The sequence below is a fragment of the Haliaeetus leucocephalus genome, unplaced genomic scaffold, assembly GCF_000737465.1.
Source record: "Haliaeetus leucocephalus isolate CR32 unplaced genomic scaffold, Haliaeetus_leucocephalus-4.0 Scaffold351, whole genome shotgun sequence".
Lineage (NCBI taxonomy): Eukaryota > Metazoa > Chordata > Aves > Accipitriformes > Accipitridae > Haliaeetus > Haliaeetus leucocephalus.
In genome coordinates this window covers 488,238-515,482 of record NW_010972787.1, presented here as the reverse complement: position 1 = coordinate 515,482, position 27,245 = coordinate 488,238, and the positions used below count along the sequence as shown (strand labels likewise).

Sequence of the window (27,245 nt, the reverse complement as noted above, 5' to 3'; positions counted from 1 at the left end):
TCCCATGGACATAAATGGCCCCTTATTCCTCACAAGCACACAAACTGATGCACTACCAGCTGGCGTCCACAGATAGCCAAAACAAAATAAAGGTATTCTAAGGTGAACTATTTTCTAACAGAACAACACAGTGAGAAAGCAACCCCACAATTCACATCCAAACCAAAGCCGGTGCATCTTTTCATCTTCTATTTATAACACTTAGAGCATGGCATGTACAGGGCATGTACAGCTGGATTACAATTCCTTCCTTTTAACATCTGGTGCAATTTAGGTTTTCAGCTGCCTGAATGACCCGTGCGGTCTGAAGCTGCCTGATGGAAGGATTTACTGGGACAGGCTGTGTTTACACAGGCGAGGAGGTACTAACAGCCACCTTATCAACAGGCAGAGTAATTTCTGTGGTCACCGTTTGCACAGCTGTAACAACAAAGATACTATCATTTGATAGGTAATGTTTATTACTCAAACACTAAAGCACGGTTTATGAATCCTATCTCCTAAATAAATGCCAGCATATATGAATGGCATCTGGGAAACAGGGGATCTACCTATGACCCTGATAGCTATATACCAAGAAACTCTAATTTAACTACTAAAAAAATAATCTCAGAAGTGTGTTTTGAGGTGATACCAGAAAAAAATAGAAAGCTTTTAATTGTTAGTATTTAACTCACTTCTGGCCTTCAAGGTATGTCTTGACAAGCCGTAAGGTTTAGATTTTAAGTGCTTGAGAGTCAGCCATTTGAAATGTGCGGCCATGCAGCCACGTTGCTGCTGTTTAAACAATGTACTACTGTGAGATCTCTAGACAGGCTGTGCTTCAGTTAACACTTATCAGATCTTGCTTTGGAGCCTAGGTTTACCAGCACTGCTCTGGAAACAAACCTCCCTCGCCACTGAATTGCAGGCCACGAGTCAAGTTTCCAGGCTGCAACAAAGTGCACGCGACCTCTTTCCCAAAGAAATGTACAGGAATAATGAATGAATCTGCTAATAAAATACAGTTCAGAAAAGTTAGGACTAATTTATCCCATAAATATTGGCATCTTGCTAATCAAACATGCTGTGCCACAAATCTTATTCCATGTAATAAATTTTAATTCACAAGGCCATGGCAGCAATCCTAATGAAGATTAATTACTGCAGTCCCTTCCATAAAGCTCAATGCAGCTTCTTTCTTACTTGCTGTCAGAATGCTACAACACACAGAAATGGTAATGAAAATATATCATGTTGTGTTATTTCCTAGCTCTGGACAGGCTGGATTCATGGGCCAAGGCCAATTGTATGAGGTGCAACAAAGCTGAGTGCCGGGTCCTGCACTTGGGTCACAACAACCCCACGCAGCGCTACAGGCTTGGGGAAGAGTGGCTGGAAAGCTGCCTGGAGGAAAAGGACCGGGGGGTGTTGGTTGACAGCTGGCTGAGTATGAGCCAGCAGTGTGCCCAGGTGGCCAAGAAGGTCAACAGCATCCTGGCTTGTATCAGAAATAGTGTGGCCAGCAGGAGCAGGGAGGTGATTGTCCCCCTGTACTTGGGACTGGTGAGGCCGCACCTCGAGTCCTGTGTTCAGTTTTGGGCCCCTCACTACAGGAAAGACATGGAGGTGCTGGAGTGTGTACAAAGAAGGGCAACGAAGCTGGTGAAGGGTCGGGAGCGCAAGTCTTATGAGGAGTGGCTGGGGGAGCTGGGGTTGTTTAGCCTGGAGAAAAGGAGGCTGAGGGGAGACCTTATCCCTCTCTACAACTACCTGAAAGGAGGTTGTAGCGAGGTGGGGGTCGGTCTCTTCTCCCAAGTACCAAGCGATAGGATGAGAGGAAATGGCTTGAAGTTGCGCCAGTGGAGGTTTAGATTGGATATTAGGAAAAATTTCTTCACTGAAAGCATTGTCAAGCACCGGAACAGGCTGCCCAGGGAAGTGGTTGAGTCACCATCCCTGGAGGCATTTAAAAGACATGTAGATGTGCTGCTTAGGGACATGGTTTAGTGGTGGACTTTGCAGTGATAGGTTAATGGTTGGACTTAATGATCTTAAAGGTCTTTTCCAACCTAAATGATTCTATGAATCTATGACTCCCTTGCTGGCCATTCCACTGATATAAATCAAAACAGCTCTAAAACTAAATTTATAAAAAACAATTGCAGGAAAAGGGATGAATAATCTACTTGTAATGAAATACCAGTGTAGTAGTACTATGAGCAAAAGACAACTCTGTCTTGGAGCCGAAGTACCAGAATCTAGACTAAGAAAAAAGAATTTAAATGGAAACCAGAGCAGCAAGAGAGTATGCTTAATATTTCTTACTATTGCACGGAAAGTTTACAGAAGATTTGACAGGAAAAAAGCACTCAAAACAGCCATCAACATCTTGCTTCTGCTCTGAGGTCACCTTTACTTTCTAAAGGTTCTAGTGGACAAGTGGCAGTGGACTCCAATCAGATGTCTGAAGCTGTAACAGCACTTTTCTTCTCCATTCCTGTCACAGACATTGCTGACCATAAAGCAGCAGTACCTGACCCAGCTCTGAACCACTGGAGTTTCCATTCAGTGTATTTGGGCTAAGCAATTGTAGCTTATCTTTATACACTCGTCTGAAAACTGAAATCATTCAGGGGTTGATTCTCATACGGATCAAATATCACTGCTCTGGGTCAAAACTGCTCCAGCTGGAGGTGACCGTGGCTTCAATGAAACCATTTTGATTTGCTGTATGTCCCTCTGTCCGAGGCTTAACCTTCTCTGAAATGTGCTGCTGCCTTTGGAGATGCTGCTAACCATCTACCTAACCCTTGCATCCATTCACTCCTCCTCAGCTTCATCTGACACCGACATTCTTCAAATCTGTTCCTCCTTTTCTTTTGTGTGACCACTATCATCTTCCAAATGTTGATAGCTAATTTCTGAACTGCAGAGTTTCAGTAAATACTCATCCCATCTCTCCTTAATTCACGCAGGCACTTGCTGATGACATGCTACATTTTTTTCTTTCTTTTTTTTTTTTTAAGGTAATTTCTGTAGCTGACAAGTTTGACCTGCAGAGCATAGGTTACCAAATTTCACTAGGAAATTCTACCACCAGGTCCATTTCATATAGTGAGCTAGAGTATTATTAATAAAGACTTTCATGGCATAAGAATATCACATCTCTATCAACAGCAATCCAATGCCTCAATGTCCAATTTTGCAGCTAAACAGCATGATCAAGCCCTTAAACAAAGACTTTTTACAATGTCTGTCTTATGGTGCTTTTCTGGCCATCACATTAACTTCTGCCCTTCACAAAGTCATTGATATGACCTGAATAATACACATTAGGGGGAGCACCATGATTCGCAGATGAATCACCTCAAAAGACAATGTAATGTCAACCACACCAAGAATCACATAAAACTTAGCAGGTCAGCATCAGCATCCTGGTATAAGACGAAGGTATAAGAAACTGCATTTTACCCATAATTTTCATAAATAAATGTACACAACCAAGCAGCACTGACTGCTAACTTGCACACCTGTCAGCTGGTGACTGGCCATAAACCCACAAACAAAACAGTACCAGAACTAAGACATTTCTCCTTTCCCCTCACGTCCAAGATCTTTTCCATACTGATCTAAGACTTAATGCAATCAGTTGCACGTATTAAAGATTTAAAGAAGGTAACAATGAGGTCAATCATAACTGTGTTCTTCCCCAATATTTTTATTTAAAGAGATTGAGGGATTAGAAATATCAGAAACTCAATTTGACTGCAGAATTTATTTAAGAAATCCAGCTGCTTTGCTTCCATCCTATTTGATACACTTAAATTTTTCACCTCATTAACAATTTACATTGATAGCCTTAAACCAAATATGATGAATGTTGCTAGATATACAAAAACTAATCTCATATTACATGCTTGGAGTCATTAATTACTTTGCTCAGAGAGGTATGGCTGGAAGGGAATTTTATTCAAAGGAAAATTTAACTCATGATTTGTATAGCTCCCCCAATTTAAAAAAAAAATGCTGGGGGGGAGGGAGAAAAGATTAACAATGTTTTTGACTTCGTAAACCATGGACAGATGGCCTATTTCTAAAGACTGTTGAAGGAAGACACCCTAGGTCTCACACACTTGCTTTGCATTATCCCTTTTAGAAGCATTTTTTCCCCCTTAAAGCAAGTAGCAGCTAGCGTAGCCCAACATACTTCTATTTTAATCCAACACTTTGAGGAAAATCCCTGAATTTTAGAAATATAAAACAGAATAGAGTTGTATTTTCTAATCTCTAAACCTAATTTCACTGTGTGCTACTCTTGGCTGATTTGTTTTTGTTAAAATCATGAAGTCAGTATTTCCCAGTCCCAAGAGCAACTCATCATACAATTCAGTGACAGCTCTAAGAGAGGTGCATGAGGTATGAGTGTTGATTTAACAGAAAACCCCTCTTTCCCACTGGCAGCAAGATTTCTTGCCTATTCTCGTATTTATTCTTCTTGACCCACCAGATCCTCATCATCGTCCCTCCTCCTTTCATGCATACATCCCCTCTACCTCTTTCTCCCTCATGCAAAATCAATGCCACTTCTCCATGGCCTTATGCTCACCACCAGCCTCTTCAGCTAACACTTTCCTTTACCCAAAGGCTTAGTGGTCATCCAAATTCTCTTGCTTTTCTTGATTTCTTCTTTTTCCAGCCTTAAATTAATTTCCTTCACTGCATCTTCCTCTTTCAGTTGTGCCTCTGTTTTCACAAAAGCCTCCTAAGAGGCGCTCAGAGCACCTCACAAGCCTCCAGACATACCTACACTGAGCCTCGAAACTGAATTCAGAGCTAGAGAACAGACCACTGCATTTTTCACCCACACACACCTAAAGAAACGTGGCTTCATCAACACTGCCTACTGGAAACAGTCCTTGGCCTGTTCTACCGCAACAAAATACACTGGGATGTTGCCCAGAAGAGCTCTAGTTGGCACCATCTGAAGTCACGGCAGTTGTGGACAATACAAACAATTTTGTGTCAGTACTTAAGCCCGCACCCTGGCCAAATCCATTTAGCCTGTGAAGACAGGACTGATGTTCCCCAGGCAAGCCCAAGCCAGGACAGGATTAACTGCCACATGCTGTGCTGCACACCAGAGCCATAAATGGCTCTTAATTCTGACACACTCCTTTCAGGCACTTCTAGAAATGTAATTTTGTCCTGGACCCTGCCGTCTTCCAAACCTATCGGTACGTTGTTGCCCACTGCTCTTGTCCTCGTGAGCATCCCACAGTTTTTCACTCTCCTCTTCCTTTTGCATACCTGCCCTGGCTGTTCTCACCACTCACTTCAATTTAATTACTATCCTTAGCAATGACTGAAAAATCCACTTCCAGCCTGTCCCCCGCTATGATATAATACAATACCAGTGTCTGCTATCTGCTTCTGAAAATTGCTGATCATAATAAACTCAAAATTGTGGTCTTTGATGTTGAAGGTTTATCTATAGTACTCTTCCAATCAGAGCAGTGCCTAAACTGATGTGGCCTCTTCTAGAAAGCTCTGAATGTCAAGTCTAGCTAGGCTGTTTGAAACTGCTCTTTGGGTCCTTGTTAACTCCCATTCAGCTTAAATGCTGGAGAAGAACTTGAAGCAATTTGACTCACTTTCCAAATTTCAGTCCTCTTGCCTTTGTAACAAAGGCAGAAAACATCTACTATCCATTGCCCTAGTCCTCCAGCAAACACAGACAAGACTGAAAAACAAGAAAGTATTCAGTCTGACTGGGTAAAGATGGAAAAATGAACAAAACCCTTTAAAAATCCCCTTGGAGGCAGTTAAGGACCCTTCCTATTATTAAAAAGTCAACTGAAATTCAGGGCAAACAATTGAGATCAGTACTGTATCCTGAAGTTGACAGAGGCTCGTTATGAAGCTTCAAGTGATGGCAGTTCTTGAGACACGTTTGTTACTCCAAGAATTTCTTGCTCCAGCCAGGGAAAGCTTAAATGCCCAAACTACTACCAAAAAAGTGACCCAGCCTAATTATAACCCCCAGAGCACTAAATGGACATGACAAATTTACACAAAAATTTTACTTAAGGAAGCAAAACTGAACTGCAACATAAAATGAATGCCAAAAAAAGGTAACTCTAAGTCAGCAGGGTTTGCATGGCCAAAATGTGCCGATATTGCATGTGAAAATCGTTAACAAAATTTATGTTTTAACAGTTCATTTGCAAGACCGCCTTTTCAAGAACTGAATAATGTTGAGATTTTAAATGGCCATCAACTACATTTTCAAACATGTAGAAGATCTTAAATCCATATATCATCTTAAAGAAATTATAATACGTGTTTTATTTCATGAGCCTTGGCATCTCTTATTCCAAACCTGAAATATGATTTTTAGACAGCTTCCACACATGACTAAGTTCCAAAAACCAAATAAAATCCAACCTTCCAAATAAATGATCCTTTGCCAGGCTCAAGGCAAAATTCATAATTTAAAATAGGAAATTTCATTGTTAAAACATTCCTAGATTTTAAGTTGTATTTTAAGTACACAGATAACAATGTAAATAGCAGTGTATTGTGGAAAATGTTGTAACGTTGCACTTTAGAATAAAGTCACCTCCAAACATAGTCCAAACAACATATTTAAAGTACACTTGGTATACTAAAACCTGGCAAGCCTTAATACATGGCAGAAAAAAATCCGTATCTCAGCTCCAGTTGAATCATATATATAAATATTGTGTGGGTTTTGTGCTCAAAGTTACTCTCTTCAGTACAAATTACATTCAAGACTAATCTCCTTGGGATAACTGAAATACTGTAGACATCAAAGTTCCAAGAAAATATGCCCTGACAAAGTAACTCGAGTAAGGACAAGTCCAACAAAATGGAAAACCAAAAAGGATTAAACTGTGTCTGTGTGGTATTAAATTCACATGTGCAAACCTGGCATACTGAAAACAAGAAAAATATTTCAAAAAATCAGCTACCACATGTGATTAATTGTAGTTTCAATCTCCCCTAAATAAATGGTTATTTAATGATTTAATGAAAGTAAACTAGACAAAATTCCCAATTTTAAACTGACTGACCCCATAACTTTTTCAAAATACTTATGAAGTAATTATGCTACAAAACATTGTATTGTCAAGACAGCTAAGCCTAGCTAAGGCTACAAGTTGAAATAATGCAAGATCATGTTGAAGAAATGCAGCACTAAAACACTACCTTTTTCCTACAGAAAGTATGCAACAATTTAGCAGTAATTAGGAAATGCCTGAGGTAATTAAATATTTAATAGGTAGTGTTATGACACTAGGTTTCCTATACCTGGTTGCTGGTAACTCCTTCCCACCAGCTCAGTTGTCCATCAGCTTAATGGATTCCAGCAATCTGTTCTTCGGCAGCAACGTATACACCAAGAAACAAGGCAAGTGTTGCTCAGTGTCCAAGCACTTACCAAAACTTTACTTCAGACTTCTTCAATAAACTCTCGGTTTTACTTCTTCCAAGAAACAAACTACCAATAACTATCAATACTCCCTCTCTACTTTGTTACCTGCAGCAAAGCCTTACTACAGAAGTCAGCTCAGAATTTGCTCTCAAAGGCAAAATGACAGAACCAGCACTGCTATGGCCCCAGATGGAGAAATGTTAGTATCCTGAAATACTTCTCTTGGCACCTCCGTTACTGTCCTACATAAATGAAGAGTTGCTAAATACACTTTTCTTCTGGTCCTTGTCTCATAGTTAATATTAGACCAAACAGAGATGGCCCCTTCCAACAAAATGGGGTTTTACAGGATCCTCTAGCTCAAATTGCTGCCTTATATCCAAGTTTTACTCATCAGAATCTCATATATTAAAAGACAGTATTAACCATATTACTGATGTTACCTGGGGGAAGCTGAGAATAAAGTTTCATTGCATTAACCTGGTTCCACTACAAGCAATATACAAATACCACTATAGGATGCCTGTATCAAAAATGGACAGATATATTTCAACTCTAGTAACATGTGAAAAGCAACCTAAAAATCCTCTTATATAGCCCTCCCCAATAAATACCAAATCTTAAATTTCATTAAAAAAGAACTTAACAAACTATGCTGCTTCTCCCACCAAAAGCTGATGGGCACAGTCAAGCAGTCATAAATACAGAAGGAACTGGAAGAATCTTGTTTAAGAAAGATGGGTCTCATTTTCTGCTTGTTTTTAGGAAGCTGTATTGATGTTTTACACAGCTTTTTCATTCATTTTACATGGAGCGGAGATACTGAATCAGCTTAGGGAAGTGAAAACTAGAAGGAACTGTGATTGTCTTATAGTCACCCTCTTTCCCCCCCTTGCATAAAGGAGCAGCAATTTACTGCTGCTCAGAAAAAGCAATCCATTTCTCCCATCTTTGTCAGTTCTATTGACCAACACGCTGGTGAACAGGCTACAAGGGACACAGTCACTAGCCTGTTAACTTAAGGCTATCCAGTCCTTAAATCCACGTCCCAACACCCAGTCCTACATAGTGCACCCACAACATGCAGTGACACAGGGCTAGGGACAATCTAGCCACTAGGATTTAGCTGATTCAGATGTGAAAAGCAAGAGATTTATGAACCTAGAAGAGAGCATCTAGGAGAGAGCAAAATAAAGATCCATATTCCCATTTCAGTATCAAGATCATGTTTCTAAATCTGTTACATGATAGGCTGTTTGTCAGGAACACACAGGTGGACCTCCTGTGGTGAAGCCAATGACAAAAACCACACAGGACTTCATGCAGTATCCCTCCTTCTTCCTGCAATATGTGCTGAAGAACTGCAGTATGTTGCCATCAACTATGGATCCTCATCCCCACCCTGTGCTTTTCTGTTAAACTACATGAAACAGAATCTTTTGGTTTATATAATTAAAAGCACTGTTTTAAATTAAGAAGAAAGGTTTAGCATTGTTAATGTTATTATATATTTATTTCTAACACAGGTTCCACTTCATTTGTAGTGTTGAAGAGTCTGAACAACACTGAATGATAAAACTTATGAAGTTTCACCATGCACAAATTTGTTTAATACAGCACAGGTACAGAGAGCTCATCCAAATCCTCAAATGACTTCAACGTTTTTCCTTTCAAACAGAACCTGTAATGTGACAGCAGAGAAATGCATTTCTGAAACTGTATTGGGTTTGCATGGCAAGATTTTGTTAGCAGGGGAGCTGCAGGGGAGCTACAGGGGTGGCTTCTGTGAGAAGCTGCTGGAAGCTTCCCCTACGTCCAACAGAGCCCATGCCAGCCAGCTCCAAGATGGACCTGCCGCTGGCCAAGGCCAAGTCCGAGCCCCTCAGCGATGGTGGTAGTGCCTCTGTGATAACAGATTTAAGAAGGGGAAAAAGCCTGCAGAACAGCAACTGCAGCCGGAGAGAGGAGTGAGAAATGTGAGAGCACCAGCCCTGCAGACCCCCAGGTCAGTGCAGAAGGAGGGGAGGAGGTGCTTCAGGCGCCAGAGCAGAGATTCCCCTGCAGCCTGTGGGGAAGACCATGGTGAGGCAGGCTGTCCCCCTGCAGCCCAGGGAGGTCCACGGGGGAGCAGATCTCCACCTGCAGCCCGGAGGACCCCACGCTGGAGCAGGGGGATGCCCGAAGGAGGCTGTGACCCCATGGGAAGCCCGCGCTGGAGCAGGCTCCTGGCAGGACCTGTGGCCCCATGGAGAGAGGAGCCCATGCTGGAGCAGGTTTTCTGGCAGGACTTGTGACCTCGTGGGGACCCACGCTGGAGCGGTCTGTGCCTGAAGGACAGCAGCCCGTGGAAGGGACCCACGTGGGAGCAGTTCATGAAGGACTGTCTCCTGTGGGAGGGACCCCATGCTGGAGCAGGGGAAGAGTGTGAGGAGTCCTCCTCCCCCTGAGGAGGAAGGAGCAGCAGAGACAATGTGTGATGAACTGACCCCAACCCCCATTCCCCATCCCCCTGTACTGCTCAGGGGGAAGAGGTAGAGCAAATTGGGAGTGGAGTTGAGCCTGGGAAGAAGGGAGGAGTGGGGGGAAGGTGTTTTAAGATTTGTTTTTATTTTCTCATTACCCTACTCTGATTTGATTGGTAATAAATTAAATTACTTTTTCCCCAAGTCAAGTCTGTTTTGCCCGTGACAGTAACTGGTGAATGATCTCTCCCTGTCCCTATCTTAACCCATGAGCCTTTTGTTATATTTTTCTCTCCCCTGTCCAGCTAAGGAGGGGAGCAATACAGTGGCTTTGATGGGTACCTGGTGTCCAGCCAAGGTCAACCCACCAGAGAAACACATGAAACCTCCAAGGAATTAGTCAACATTTTTGTATGTATGTGGAACAGTCTCACCGAGATCCCTTCACCACTGACTCAAAAATCTTTCTCATATAGCTTCACAAGAGAAAATAGACTTTAGCACAGATTTCTGTTCAGCACCTACCTCACAAACAAACTTAAATACTAAGTCCTGGGAGCAAGAGGATGATAAAATGAGTTCCTAACATCTAAACAAAACAGTTTCTAAAAAACATGAACATTTCAAAATGAACGTGGAAGATGTGTACATACCAATAGCTGTCTTCACTTTCTGAATCCTGCTCTTCATCAGAATCTTTGAATTTATCAGGATCTGGAAGAGTACTTGGATCAAACTCTTCTTCACTTCCACTGTTCGCAAGAAAGGCCACTGTTTCCTCTTCAACCTGCAGGTGACAAATGGAGAGTTACAAGACAAGCAAACAAGTCCACGTTACTTGCCACAACCCCATTAATAGGGATGCCATAACAAAAACCATTGCCCTCAACTGCAGTCAAAGGCCATCGCTATTACAGGAAGGAAAATGGAATCATTTCTGTCATCATCAGTCCTCTCCTCCAAGGCTGTTTGTTAAAGTTTGAAGAAATATTATTCAGAGGAAGCACAAGGATTTACATTCAAATTCTACCTTCCCAATATCTTAAATCTACCAAATCTAAGAGAGATTTGGGCAACAACTGATCAACAGTCATCTGAGAGCAAGTTTTTAAGGAATATGAAGCTTTACTGTCTCTCAGAAACACACTGGCAGCGAGATATGAGCTTGTGGACACATTAATCACTGCTGTAAGGTGTATTTCAGAAAATACTCTGATTTAAAGCTCATCCGGGTGTCCTTGCAGTTAAAAACCAAAATGCTGCTTAAGCTGAATTAACTGCTCTAAGGGAGTTTCAGCCATCTACCACAAGTGATGCATGTTCTCCAGGCTTCCTCCCAGACCCCTTCATCCCTCCTCTCTGGGGCCCAGCTTCCCTCCGTCCCCACGGCACATCTCAGGACAGGCTGCTGGCGTTGGCACATTTCCCCAGGGTCTGGGAATGCCTCACTAATTCCTTAACAAAGAGGGCACAGAAGGTGCTGATCCATAAAAGTCTTGGGTAATATAATAAAGCTGACTGCTTTTGCAGATACAGGTTCTGTCCCACACAGTCCTGAACTGAGGGCACCACTTTTGTAAATTCTGCTAACAGGCACAAAGAAAGCAGACGACTGGAGGGCATACGCAATTATATATGCACAGAAAAATGCAAACAAAAAGCTTACAGGTATTTCTAAGCAACGTGAACCCTAGATCCATGCATATTTATGTTGAAAAGCAAAAACAAATGCAAAGAAACTATAATTAAAGACATCACTACCCTTTGTTTATATATCTAATCAACATCACAGCTGAGTTTCCAAAACAGTACTCATTTAAATGATCCTTTATTGTACGAAGAACTTCACATCATTAAATATTTAAAGTTCATTTTTGTTCTGATTTTTCACCATTTCCATCTATCACCAGGTTTTAAAAGAACACTGTCCTTATGTGCACAGACCTCACCACAATAAAAATAAATAAAAATAAAACAAACAAAAACCATACCAATGGTCCCTTTTATATCTGCATATAGAGTGAGTGAAAGGAGATGAGCTGGTGAAGGGTAAGATTAGTCACCACTGCAAAAGTCCCTTATTGCTTGTCCAGTGACACATTTGCAGTGCACTGAAAGCAAGCAGAAGACAGGGATAAAAGCCAGATTTGCAATCAGAAGGCAGAAGAAAAACATACTAAACACACATTTAGTTCTTGACTATTTTGAAACACTAGGAAATGCTATTGTATAGCTGAGCATATAAAATCACTTAAAAGCATCGTCAGACTCAGCAGCACTGTAAACTGCCTAAGGTAACATAACCACTGTCTGAAAAGCATGTTGATTGCCAGGAACTTCATGTGCTACTTCACAACAAAGTTGGTTTTAGTTTTGTGGGGTTTTTTGAAGTTTTTTTTTTTTGCTTACGATATCTTCTAGCTCATCTCTTAGTATAATACTACAGAGCACTACTAACTTGACAGAAAACTATTTTGAAGGTCACCTTTTTGTTAATGAATATCCATATGTCCTGGTTTTGGCTAGGATAGGGTTGGGTTTCTTTCTAGCAGCTGGTATAGTGTTATGTTTTGGATTTAGAATGAGAAGAATGTTGATAACACACTGATGTTTTCAGTTGTCGCTAAGCAGTGTTTATACTAAGTCAAGGATTTTTCAGCTTCTCATGCCCAGCCAGCAAGAAGGCTGGAGGGGCACAAGAAGTTGGGAGGGGACACAGCCAGGACATCTGACCCAAACTGGCTAAAGGGGTATTCCATACCATGTGATGTCATGTCCAGTATATAAACTGGGGGGAGTTGGCCTGGGGGTGTGGACTGCTGCTAGGGAACTAACTAGGCATCGGTCAACAAGTGGTGAGCAATTGCACTGCGCATCACTTGTTTTGTATCTTCCAATTATTTTATTATTACCATTATTATTTTCTTCCTTTCTGTCCTATTAAACTGTTCTTATCTCAACCCACAAGTTTTACTTTGTTTTCTCCGATTCTCTCCCCCATCCCACCTGGTGGGGGGGAAGTGAGTGAGCAGCTGCATGGTGCTTGGTTGCTGGCTGGGGTTAAACCATGACACCATATTTGAAAAGCATTCTGCATTAAATTATAGTTTATTGCAATTTCTTTAAAGATTAAATATTTGCTCTTTACTTGTCCCTCCCACTGCATCTATTCTTTCAATACAACTGGTGCATACTTAAAAAAAACAAACAAACAAAAAGGAGAAGTAGTATTCAAAGCTGTTGTATGGAACAAAGTATTTTTTAATATGTGTGACACTATGCAACAGAGTTCTGTAATACTAACATTTATTGGCAGTCATCTTTTAAGACTTGGGCTGTTCATTCATATTCTCAGTTGTCAGTAAAATCTTGAGACTGCATTGTTTCCTAAGTTTTGTCATTTATACAGGCACACATAAGACAATTACACATACACAGATCAAACCTTTGCTTTCATTACACATTCATATTCATTTTTGCCAGCAGAAAATTTGCAGAGATGTGCTCAAGGTAATGCTTACTATAAGAAAAGAAATAATTGGCAAAGATGCCGCTTTAATTCATCAGGAATCATGAGGTCATATTTCTTATAAGTATCACCGGTTACATATTCATTAAAATATTCATAAGACCCTGAAATTGTTAAAAACTTGAACATGAACATTTATCATCCACAGCTGAACAATAGAAACTCATTTTTTTCCCCCTCTTGCTTCAAATGTATATCAGCCAGTCAGGAAGAGGAAATCTTGTGACTTAACTTCACATTACTCACCACAAGAGCTGGAGGAAAAAAGCATAATCATAGTTCAAGATAACCCTTGTAAAAGTTCTTCAGATACAAATAGGATGCAATTTACAGACTCAGGATTAGATCCTTCCTAAGGCCATCACTATCAAACAAGAGATTAACCGAAGACAAGATTTTGACCACTTGTACTTTATGTCTAAGGTTAGCAACAATGTGCTTTGGAGTATGTATTTAATACAAAGTTCAGCTGTGGAAGGAAACCCATTCAGACATCAAATCAGGCTGGTCAAGAGAACAGGATTCAGTGGCAATCACATTGCTATTTTCATCCTGCTCAGGGGTGACAAGCTCTCTCTTTTTTTATACCAGATTGGCCCACATATTTTGCAATCTAGTTCCATAGAAACTTTGCACAAAGACTTTCAGTTTGAACATGGCATTGAGTTGGCATTTCTGCATTCACATAGTCTCCCTCTGAGGCTTAAGGAGATTCTTCTTATGCAAACTCAACATTTTAGAAAAATTTAGCAAAATTTCTGTGCTGGAGGTTTTGGAAACCTCACTACCTTCAACCTTCCACACTGTACCAAGTCAACAATGATCACACTATACCTTACTATAGTCATTTTGGAAACACACAACAGATGAGGCCAACAGGGCAGGTTCCTCTAGAGCTTTTGCCCTGCTTCTCGACAGAATACCTCCAATTCAACTTCTAGTTGTCTTTGTTACAAGATGTGATGACAACTTCCTCTCTTCGTAGAGAAGGCTGAATGGCTGGTGAAGCTTAGGTAAATGTGTTAGGCAGGCTAAGAGAATCTTAAAATGAAGAAATTGATGTACCTTTTTAAGAAAACAGACACTCGGTGGAATCAAATGTTCCAAATAGCAGAATGATGTCTCATTTCTACTGGGCATTAGGCACTCAGTTGAAAATGATCCATTACTATCAGATAAAAAGGGAGAACTGAAAAAACATACCATGAAAACCTGCACATACCTAAAATTGTTGTATTTTCCAAGATTTACTTTATAGAACACGTCTTTATTATGGTATTTATTATGGTACTTAATTTGTATCTAATTTAATAGTTGTTGGGGTTTTTTTAATCCAATTAAATTGCCTGGAGTTGCAATTTTTATGTTCAACCCTTTAAGCAATTTATCAGCTCCTAGCAACTAGGTTGAGGGTGGAGAAATAATTGTTTTGGCACTACCATTTCTGTCCACTGTACTTTATAAAGCACAGTGGGGGAGTATTTCTGATCAGCTAAAAACAAGGCCTTTAAGGTTTGTTTAGAAGTTGATCAGACTTCATTTGAGTCCATCAACAGTCATGCTTACACGATATTCAGTTCCTTTTAAGCTATGCCACCCTTTAGCTTTTGCTAATAATATGGCCTTCCCCAGTAAGTGGTGTTTGTGATTTTAATGTTAAGAAAAGGTAAGCTTTAAATACTGCTAGGAGGTTACCCTACACAAGTACATAACTTTCAAAAATTTAGCATATTATGGCTCATATGAAAGGATATTTAAAAATATAATCCCTTTCATGATCTGAGAGCATTCCAAATTTTATTAATTTTCTTCTTTTTGACAATTATTTTTCAGATAAAAATGGGAGTTGTTTCTGCATCATGTTTATGATGGAACACATTCAGAGAGGTTTTGCAGCATTTCCTTTAAAACATCTCACTCTGAATTCACCTGATTGCCTCGCTGTTGTTTTTTTTTTCATAGCCTGTACCCCCCACCCACAACACTGTGTCCTCAGCTGACGCATGGCTGCTCTGATATTTCATCATCTACGTTGCCCCAAAGGAATACAGCTATTCTGACAGTTCACAAATAGAAATACAGTCTTTGATGTAGCTGCGGTGTTTGATCCAACAGTTGCTTTGAAGATCAAGACCAAAGCCTTAGACGATACTGAAAACTGACTGGGAGCCTGTGGAGTGAATCAAGTGTTGATCTGACATACAAAGAACTGCCTAAACCATGCCAAAATTGGACAACTACACTCCATACAATCTAACACTCATCAATAGCCTTCGAATCCAAAGACAGAAAGCATAATTTTCACCGAGGGAAGGATCTTGCAAGCTAAGAGAGGAAAGGCCACCTTTCAACCACATTTCTAAGATGTGTGCAGTGGTGTTTAAGGTTAACCTTCATGAACTGTGACCAAGTCATGCGAGCTTTATTCCTGTTGTCATCTGCCCTTTGTCATCTGCATCAACACTGAACATTAATTCTTATGAGCGACATACACATCCATTCCACAACTGGTTTTGCCACTCCTCGTAGGTTTGTTTCTTCTTATGGGTAAGTAGGAAGTGATATACAAAAGGGTGGGAAGAGCAGAGAACAGGTTGTTGTTGCAGGACTTTATGTTCTCTTGGTCTGAAGCACACAGATGCATTCAAGGCACACCACAGAAAGGATATGATGTGGACATGAACAGGGTCAACTCTTTCAGAAGAATTGGCCAAGTTCCATGGGTCTGGCCAGAAAGGCTGGTAACCAAAAACTGAAGAAACCAATGTTACAGGTCAGTCAGACAGACAGTCTTTGCACTAAGATGATCTAACTGATCTTCAGGCTCTGGGAGGAGTTAGCCATAGCTCCTGGTTTTCACACCACTTTATAGAATATCATTCTTGGTTTTCAGTAGACGGGACAGGTAACTCTTAGCTTCATCTTCAAATCATTCACCCTTCCCAATCACTAACAGTCACACCAAGGTTCAATTTCATCCAGTCATTCTTTATTTCTTTTTAAGCAATCTGACATCTAAAATGATACAATTAGCCTAGTTCAGCCAGCCGAATCTTGCTTTTACCAGTGGTCTCAAATAATGTACATGAAAATACTTAATTTTTGTTCTTGGCATTCCTAAATGCCCCGCATTTTATGGTCAGTGAACAGGTAAGCCTGTGTTCCAAACTAGCACACACTGATGCATATATACTGACATTCAAATCTTTGCTGTGTAACTATAGCAAAGCAATTTGTGCTGGAAATGGCTGCTGCCACAAGCACAGTTCAGAACTACTGAAAACACAAAAACTGTAGAAATATCCACACATTCACTTCTGGCTTTTTTATATTAATAAAGCTTCTGTCATTTTCACAGTAGTAAATATTTGGTTTATCTGTAGACTTGATCTTTACAAAGTACTTGTAGTCCATACCAGAATTAATAGCAACATAATAACTGCATATAAAGATAATATAATTTGGTAAATTTACAATTACAAACTCATCTACATCAAAACAAAATGCTAAGAAATTCTAAATCTACTCAAAGACTTTTTTTATAAATGTATTTGCTCTTATTTGCATTTGAATTATAATAGACCTTATGTTTTTCATTTTTTTATTTGCTCTTAGAAGACCTTTGCTCTTAGAAGACCCATGTGGAATACTTATAGTAAAGATAAGATTCTTCAAGTCGTTACTAGCCACAATTATCAATGTGATTTTAACAGAAAGGCAGACTAATATAATTCTGGTGGGAAGGTCAGGATAAAACAACTACACTGTTAGCTTAAATATAATTCAAGCTACAGACATGAAAATACAACTTAAAGAAACTACGTTACTTGGTGGGCAGCACTGGAAGCAAAATACACACTGGAATATAAGAAATTTTGACAAGCAGAAGGGTTTAACCTACTGCATATACTCTTGATTTTAGCTAATAGTTCTGGTGTAATGAAATATGGGCATGAGCACACAGTTGGTTTATTTGGCAAAACAGATCAAACCTAGGATCTTTAGTACCATAAACAAAGTCTCTGGCATTTGAGTTAACAGAGTAGTAGCTTCATCTCCAGCAAAGTATGAAGGTTCCCATGCCTGTCATGCCAGCAGCTAGACAGAGATGCTACCATGCACACCAAAATCCCTGTCTGAAACAAAATTGATTTAAAACATTTAACAATGCAAATGCTTCAAACTAGTGAAGTCTAAACAATTTTTATTTTTAAATCTTTCTAATGCTAGGTTGTCAGGTATCATTTTGCTTGCAAGTAAACAAGTCGTACAGGAAGATAAAATTGGGGTTTATTCGCTGTGCCTTATAAAAAGAAGTGAGTAAAAAAGTCTGCGAGAATTAAGCATGTCAACAGACATGTCCAAAAGTTTAAGGCCCTCTCAAAAAAACCCAGAAAACCACAGTGCAGAACACTCTTTTTGAATTTATATTCTCCACACGTAATTACTGGACTGTCTCTTTACACTCCCTCTTTCTCTCCACTTTTAGGTTCACAGCAGTCATGGCTGTCAGCTCAAATACAGAAAGTAATTCTCCAAAGTAGTCTCTGTGTTCAAACATTTCAACACATCAGTCTTCTCCAGGGAACCTCAGCATATGTCCACAGAGACAGTGCCTACACAAGAGAATTTTCTCTGTATCGCTTTCTGGCACTTTTGAACAAGCCTGAAGGAACTGCATCCTCTGCCGTGACGCAGCAGAGGTGTCCCACCACCACCATTACTCACAGCAGAGACTGGGAGCAGAGACCACTCTTTGATAGGTGACATCTGTTTTTCAAGAATGAACAGATCAACAGCAGCACTGACATGAAATAATCAGAAGGGAAACCTCATAAGTCATGTAATTCTGTAAACTGGTTAGTTCTGCTCTTTTTCTTGAAACAACTGATTTGTATTCAGTACACAAGAAGCAGCAGCAATGGCATTAAGTGCTTGTCCCACAACAAGACTTTCATATGTTTTCACTGCACTGCTTAAGTCACATACTCTAAATGCTTGTACAAAATACGTATTAAAATAGCACATTTACAGGGAGAAAAATATGAATCAAATTAATTCCTCGCAGTTAACGTTATTTTAACTGCTACTGGTGCTTCTACATACAGAACTGAGGAAAAGAAACCAGAAGTAGCATTGCTGCTCACGGCACTGACTCAATTGCTTGCTGTGAGAACAAGACCTCGTCTGCCTTCGTTCAGGATCTACTTAGCAGCAGCAATAGATTCATATTTGTTCAAGCATGCAAACAAGTAACCAGTAAATCAGAAAGCACCTGACTGATGCTGCAAGCTTGCAGGGTCATTTATTATTAATTTTTTTGTTGTTGCCAAATCCATCTTCCCAAGCCCTGAATCCCTTTCTATAAAAGTTGTCTTTTCTGCAAAAGACAACTGGCCTAAAGAGCGTAAGGGTAAAGTAGAAAACACGAGAGAACAGACGCGTACAACCTGATGAAGGTCAAGGAAGCAAGCTGCCTGGGGAAGATTAGGAGCAATGGGCATGACACAGCAGGAGACCTGCCCTTTTATTTCCACAGGCATTGCTGCAAAGGGGATTCTGGATGAAGGTAGACTGGCAGCCATCCACCAGGAGACAGAAAATCATAATATCCCTTGATAACAATTTTATCTACATGAACATGTAAGAAAGGCATGTCATAGAAATGTCAAGTAGGAAGAACAGGAAAGACTTATATGAGGCAAGACCAACTAATTGAAAGGAACACAATTTTTCAGGTCTAAAATAACATAAAGCAACTTTAAAGGAAAAAAACCAACAAACATTATGAATAATTGCTGAGAGTTAGTGTTACTCAGGGAATTGAGATAAAATGTAGTATCACATGTGCAATAGGGTTGGGGAATGCTAGTACAGGCAGAAGCTACAGAAGGGTTCTCTTCAGGAAAGAGAAAGCATGTAATTTGTCATCTGTGGAAAATGAAGGGACAAAAGGAGGATTAAGAAAGATTTAGATAAGCACCAGAAAGTGACCATACCAATACTAAGGCATAGGCTAACGTGAGAGATAGTTGTGATACCCACAGTGAACTTGAAAAAAGATAGCAAAGAAGGTTGAACTTTTTTCTTGAGAATTGCCTCATCCATGAAACGTCAGCTAAGATTTTAATTTGGACAGAAAGGTAGAGCTGGAGTAGAGAGACTGAGATAAGACTCATTAGTACAGACATGAATTTGTATTCATGGACGGGGTTTCTCCACAGATAAGAGGAGGAAAAGAGCAAAAGGCAGAGCTGTACAAAACATTGTCATAGAAGGAGACTGAAGACTATGAGATTCCTGAAATTATGAAGGAGGAACTCCTAGAGAAGACAGACACCAGAACAGAGGGTGGTTACATCTGCAAACCCCCTAAAAATTGGAGCAGATAAGGAAAGGGCAAGTGAATGACCAACAAGTGAGAGGAAGGCTGATAAAAATCAGGGCCCTTGGAGAAGAGGACCTGTGTAAGGGAAATCAGAGAGCAGTTGCTAAAGAACAGGATAGATTATGTCTATTGAGTAGAACTGAAACATGTCTACATTGCAAATGAATAGGACATGAAGAAATGTGGCAGCTTGAAAAGTAGGAAAGGCCAGTGTGGAAGTGGGAATCAAAGATGAACAGGGAAGAACCATAAGGCAAAGGTGAGAGGGCCAAAGAGAGGAAGACTATCGAGAGAGGATCTGATGGAGATGACAGAGTCATGACAAACAGAACCATGGTGGAGAGAAGAGCTGACTGAAGCTATTTAGAAAATGGGAAAGAGTAGGAAAAGTGTAGAGTAAGAAGGTATGAGCATGGCACTGGAACCAATTGAGAAGGAGGTAGAAAAACACCAAAAAGAGGGAGAAGAGCTAGCAGCAGGTATAGAGGAATTAAATCAACAACAGCAAACTAGGGAACGCATGGCTAAACACCCAAATACACATCTTCACGTGGCAAGTGCCAAAGCCATAATGTTTCACCAAAGAATACAGAAGGTGTTAAGAGTTTACATGGGCTCAAAAAGCAGGTAGGTAACAGTGATAGAAATCTATCAAGGGACAGTAAGTACAGCAGTGCTGTGCCTTTGCCCCTGAAAGTCCCTGAGTTGCAGATCTCTTCAGCCAGAGAGTGTAACAAGATCACAGTTTGAAAACTACTCTGCAGGTACGACTGCACGTTTTCCTGCAAATCAACTAGAAAGAGCTGCCAGATCTGACAGGGAGAAGGGAAGAAGGTCTCCCTCATTTTCATATGTAGCCATTTATGGAAGCAATTTTTTTTCCACTGCTATACTCTTTTCTATCAGTCTTTTAGGGCTTCTCGTACAAATATCACAGTTTATTAAATGAATCTGGTGAAGAAGACTATCATCTCATTCTCAGCACAAGAACAAAATGTTTGAAACAATGCAGTGAGGGGAAAATTGAAAGTTGAGACAAATTTCCATCAAAAGCCTAAGCCTGTGCCTAATTATATTCATTAAATGTATCAGTGGTGATCATATGCAATGGCTCATTGAGGAACCCACACTGTACTACCTCAAACAGTCTTTGGGTTTTGTACTGCTGCCAAAGTGGTTTACCCTATTTCCAGTGACTCAGTAACAACTTTTGGGTTTAGTAATTGAAATACAAGTGGTATACAAGTACTAGGAGTAGAAGATCTGGCACTCATCTGCAGGTGTAATTAGCATATTATAGATTTCTAACTGACTTCTCGACTCCCCGAAAGTCCTTACTTGCAGAAAATCAGTCTCAAACATGTTGTAAGCATTGAAGGCATCTTTACAAATTTTAACCTAGGAAACTGCAATTTTCAGCTAAGAACATATTATACCTTACAGCTGTTCATTCGCTTGCCTGTTCACTTCAACAACATCTGAAAAATCTTTACACTGCATAAATAATGTATTATATCCATAACAACAGGATACAGTACACTGTATGATTGATTACCTTGGCATTTAGCTCTTCTGGGAATAGCTTTTGTGAAACATGGCTCTATTTGACTCCCTGAAAATTACATTTTGGTAAAACTGTCTGAACGATCAAACTTAGGTATGGCTAGACATGATGTTATTAACATTGCACAGGCAGGTACAAATTTGTACTTTCCATACTGTACCAAAACAATGCTATTTTACATTTGTTTCTCAAGGAATCAGAGATAGCAAAGTCAGGGTGGATCAATTTAAATCAGTGATCTGAATCACTAATTATAATCCTGATTAAAATCAGCAAACTTTTAATTCACACAGTGGTTTACACAAGTAACCACTGCTACTTTTGTTCTTATTTCAGTATTCTGAGGCATGGTTGTTTTACATTGGACTTTACAAAAAATTTGGTACTATTTTATGCTAATTATTTAAAGTCCCAATTTTTCCTTTTCCATTCTTCTTTTCCATAATGACGTTAGCAAATTATAAAAGAGCCATCACTTATTTGCCAGGTGATTACTATTTTTTTAATCACGGTTAGTGTCAAGTTGACTCTTATTCCCTATGAAACAGATTTCAACCAGAATTTTAAGTATTTTCTAAAATATATATCTTATGTATATTATTTGAAAGTTACTAATTAATAATTTAAGTAGAACCATCTTATACAGCAGATACACAGAAGAAAAATTAAGTTCAACCAAGCAGGTGCTGCACTGTAAATTTAACATTTAAGAAGGCATACATTCTCTGTTGCTAACAAAATTTACAACTTCTGAGCATCCTATCTTATGAGATTTTGGTATGGCTAACAGCCTCAAACCTAATTTATATTCACAGACTGAAAGAAGATGGTAAGAATAAACAAAGATAACCAGTTCCTCAAATCCTAATATGTTATTTCAACCCTTAAATGCACATTGAATTGAACTTATCAAATATATCTAGATGAAGAAAATATTATTTCAGAACCAGGAAAGGACACAGCTTGTTATGAAAACACAGTTAACTTTCCCAGTTAACAATTGTTCTCTAAATCACATTAGTATCTGAAACTTTATCAGCAACTTTATTTCTTGAATTGTTTACTTGTAGATTATTCTAGTAAATTTTTTCACAGATCATTCCTTAATACCTTCACTTTAGCTACCATTTTTAAGTTCTTAAAAATAAAAGAATGTACCCAACAAATTAAAATAACTGTTTTGGTCTTTTTACTGAGCTGTTGATTTTTATCTATCATGTTATTAATAATTATAGGATGGTTTCCTCCCACCCCCGTACACTTGCAACATACATACAAAATGTCAAGGAAAGGGAGAACAAGAAGAATAAATGTTAATCTCATTGATTTAAAAATAAATCATAGCATGCTTCGAAAGCTGTCAGGAAAAGTAATTTTAGCCTAACTTCACTGCTCATTATGAACTCCAGTGCAAACAACTCATTTGCTCTACTGACTTTTTGGCGTTACACAATCTACTTGCAATTATGATTTGCCATATATTAGTAAATACTGGAAACAGAAATAGCAAACTGAAAACAGGATCTACTGGCTTGAGTGTAGACATATTGCCAGTTCTCATTAATTCACTGGGCACAACAGATAAAAAGGTAAGTTTTTATTACCCTAAAAGACCTCCACCAGCAACAGAATTTAGTACAGCTCCATATGCTTTTAGTACGCTTTCTTTATAGGTCGCATTGATGAAAAGCACTATCTTCACTACAAATAAAAATAAATACACCAAATAAAACGTAAGCCTGACACTATGTAATATTCATGAGTGTTATTCTGTAAAGTTTAGGCTCTAACTCTGCATTATAGCATCATCCTCCAGAATCTTTGCTTGTTTTAAATTAACAAAATGAATTCATTCTGGATTTCAGATTTTCTGTAAGGAACTCAAAGATATGAACTAGCTGAACTGCTGTGAGAATAACTTCTTGAGACTGACAGCAATTGGATGACTGGTTAATCTCACTACCTTGAGGTAACTTCAATACCCACAGACAAATACTACTAAGTGCTCTCTGACAGAGGAAAAACCAAGTGAATGGCCATGTTCTAAAAATCCAGAAACTGTCTCTCTTGCCTTCCTAGCTAGGACATCTTCAGTCCCGGCACAGAAGTCTCTCCAATACACACTGCAGGGCAACTCTGTCAACAGAAAACAAAGACTTCCAGAAAAATAGGGCTGGTGGCCGCTGACTCCATCTCCCTCCCTGGTGAATAAGGTACAATTCCATCATTCCTGCCTTTGGTTTTGAAGCCTTCAGTAATGAGGATCCCACAGTCTCTTCACAAGCTTATTCCAGTATTTAGATAATCTCACCACTGGAACATATTTCTAGAGTCTATACTGAATTTCCCTGTTACAAACCTGTTACTTGTTGCACCAGTCTGAGAACAGATTGCTCATTTACTTTTTAAGTATTTGACCTATTTTCCTCAATTTCCCTCCTCTAGATCATGCCAACTATCATACAGCTCACCAACCTGGACACAGGTTTGACGAATGCTTTTTTAGTCTGCTGAAAACTGAGATGCAGAGCTATTGCTTGTCCTGCTCAAGGACAAAAAGACTTTGCAAGCGTACTTTCTGAATGGATCACCAGTTAGAAAAACCAAACACATCTGCCAGCTGGGCCTGCACCTAACCAGCAGACAGACTGACTGATTCAGTCCAACAAGAAATGCTCGTGTTCTCATGTATGAGGAGAAACATAGCAACTGGAGAAGGAGATACTAGCAAAGTGCACAGGCAGAGTGTGGGAGAGGAGAACTGCCACCAAGCAGTGAGGCTGCAGAGGTCCACCTCAGCCACCCGCTTTGGCTGGGCTCCCCTGCTCGAGGCAGCACCGTCCACCCCCTCCAGTCTTTGTGTAGCACTGGAAGCCTTCACAGAGCAAAAAATACATAAAACTCAAAACAAATAATGCAGGAAGCTCCACATTATTTGTTTTCATATTGAACAAATTCAAATCATGCAGTTATATCTTTAACAAAACCTTCACAGCAGGATTGGTTGCTGTGCCACACACTTGAATTTGGAAACTACAAGCAGACCAACAATCCAGGCTACCACGAGGTTCTGGTGGTCTTGGCTATATCCCACTGCTGGAACACCAAACTCACAGGAACACACCTTGGTGTGCTAAGCTATGCACCTCCGGCAAGCTACTGAAGCACACAGGCCATTTACTGCATCTCTGAGGTTCCTATGGGATTCCAACAATAATCCTCCTGATGCATCAGACTATTGGATAACACTTCAACCCACAATTTTTGGTTTTGAGGCAAATCACTACTTCTTAAGGAAAAAAAAAAACCCAACAAAACACTAACCAAACTCAGATTGATAAAAGTGTTTTACCACTGGCAGAAATAAATGTTTAAAAATCTTTCCTACACTGCTGAAGGGGCATACAGGATTTCCTGTGGCCATATTAGTACCTCCTATAGACCCACCCTCAAGATTTATTTGGGTCTGAGAACCCACAAAGCCACATAAAGGATCAATGAGCAGTCACTGGTATTTACCATTTCAATCTTGACAAAAATCCAAAGGCAGCAACAATAATACAACCCATACATTAAAATTATATTCAATTGCTACTTTCTCACTACCTGTCATACAATGATTTAGATTTACATATTTAGAGTTACAGAATTCTTCTTGACCTAATACTTAAAATGATAGATGAAAACTAATAATTTTTTTTGCTTAGAAACCTTTTTCATCTGTTATGTTAAACAAATAAATAAGAGAATTGTGACTTTGAAACAATGTTAAACATTATAATAATATTAGAGACATAGCAATATTTCTCTGTCTGAGAAATGGTGGGTGCCTGGTCCTCTTTACGTAAGTCATGTATCTTTGCAAGGGAACATTCTATCTTAAAAATAGTATTTTTGCTTTCTTCAGGACTACTACTCTTTGCAACCAACAAGTTTAGGATTCAGCTTTATGGAGTCACTGAAATTATTTCTGCCTCAGCAGAGCCACCCGATTATAAAATCCAGTTGTGATTTGATTGCATCCACAAACCTATCTCCTCATGCAGGTAACTTAAATGGGTTACACTTCCTTTTTAAGTTCTTGCAGTTTCACAAAATTTTGAGGATAAAATTTAATGACCTATTGAAAATAAATAAATCATTTGTTATATCATATTCTACTTGGCATACAATATTAGGACAGAGAACATTTGCTAGAGGTATTGTTAAGTGAAAATCCTTGTTACATTATGCATGACTTCCCAAAGCACTGAGTACATAATATCCATCATGAAATTCAGAATATATAACTAAATTTAGTAAAAAGTACATTCAGACGTGTGATCAGCATTCTGACATCTTCAGTTATGAGTTTTAATTAAACTCGCTTTTTGTATTAAGTCAATTTTTATTAAATAGGCATGGAATCATGTTTTATACATTATGCATAACTAAAAAGCCATATAAAAAGTTATTTGTAAATGCCTTTTCTTAAAGGGACTTCATGATTCAACCCACTGTTCCGTAACTTCTCTTCACAGTTGTGATGAAGAGGCACCAGGCCTGAAGATGATCGACCTTCAGTCACCTTGCCAGGAATCCATTTCAGCACCACAAATACTACTTCCTGTGACAACAGGCTGATAAATGAGATCGTTGGGTGACACAAGGCATGGATTACCTTTTTTGTCAGGAAGTAAACTATCGAAAAATAAAGCCAAAGAGATTCCTGGACATCTCTGATGCACCAGACTAACCCTCGGATTCCACAATTCCTGTCCTTTGGTACTGAGGATCTCTCACCACTAAGCAGATGAGGTCTCACTCTCTCTGTATTTTTCCACGTGACACAATCACATTTAAAGAATCTTTGTAACTCCCTACTATCACAAATAAGAAACACAAAGATGCACCTAGATGAAGCTCAGAAGGCTGAAGTCCTAACTGCCCTAAATGCCTCTTCTCTCTCAGAGCAGAGACAGCAGAACTGCACGGCAACAGCCCTGTAAGCTATCAGTTGGCTGCCCTGCGTATGAAAGCCACGCGACCTCAATTCTGGATTGCGCCATAGGTTATGGTGTAACCCACAGCTGGTTCGGATTCATCTCAGCCACCTCTACTGTGAAGGCAGAAAGTGCCAAGAGAAAGGTGGTTCCCCTCCAATTGCAGGCAGGAGAAACCCTTTCAGCAGCCTAATCCCACCCATGACCCCAGGCCTTCCCCACTGCATTTTCTCTGATCACTTAACCCATGCATGGACAAATACCATGCAGTTCTGACTGAGCATTACACACTGTGTCAGCTTCCACACAGTCAGGTTAGAAGTGCTTGTATCTTTGCTAGACAGGAGAAGCTAGCAATGCCTGTTATACTCAGGATCTCAGCCTTGAGCATGAAGGGCCACTCACCCAACAAAAAAACAGCAGCAAATTTATCAAGTGTTATACCTCTAAATATTCCACTTGCCAAATGAACAGTTTCAAATGAATCTCAAGCAAGAAAGCAGAATAAGTAGCACACCAAATTACCCAAATCAAATGGTACTTCTCAAACAACGAGGGAAGCCCAGCTTAAAGGAATCAGTATTTTGAGCTTCAGGACACCTATGAGAATGATATACTGACACTGTGACACTGAAGAGGGGTGGTTTTGTGCTTGGTTTGGTTTTGGTTGTCTGGTTTTTTTGGTTTTTTTTGTTTTTACCATTACGATGCTTTTCTTCAAAGGTTACTCTTTCTACATTTGCCAAGAAACAGTTTTTATTAATAGAGCCTAGTACTATAGCATTCACCTTTTGACCTGGATAAATACCTTTCCAGAACAGTCCAAAACAGAATTCCTTGGCATCGGCATGTTTATATTCACAAATTCTATATCACTTCCTC

General features: G+C 39.6%; 1 protein-coding gene across 1 annotated transcript in view; it reads right to left on the bottom strand.

The window, feature by feature from the left end:
- The window catches only part of DDX10 (DEAD (Asp-Glu-Ala-Asp) box polypeptide 10), a 193,893-nt gene that overhangs the window by 4,054 nt on the left and 162,594 nt on the right, over positions 1-27,245 (bottom strand). Inside the window, exon 17 of the mRNA XM_010572595.1 lies at positions 10,554-10,687. Coding sequence (XP_010570897.1) covers positions 10,554-10,687 — 134 coding nt within the window. The remainder of the gene's footprint in view (positions 1-10,553; positions 10,688-27,245) is intronic.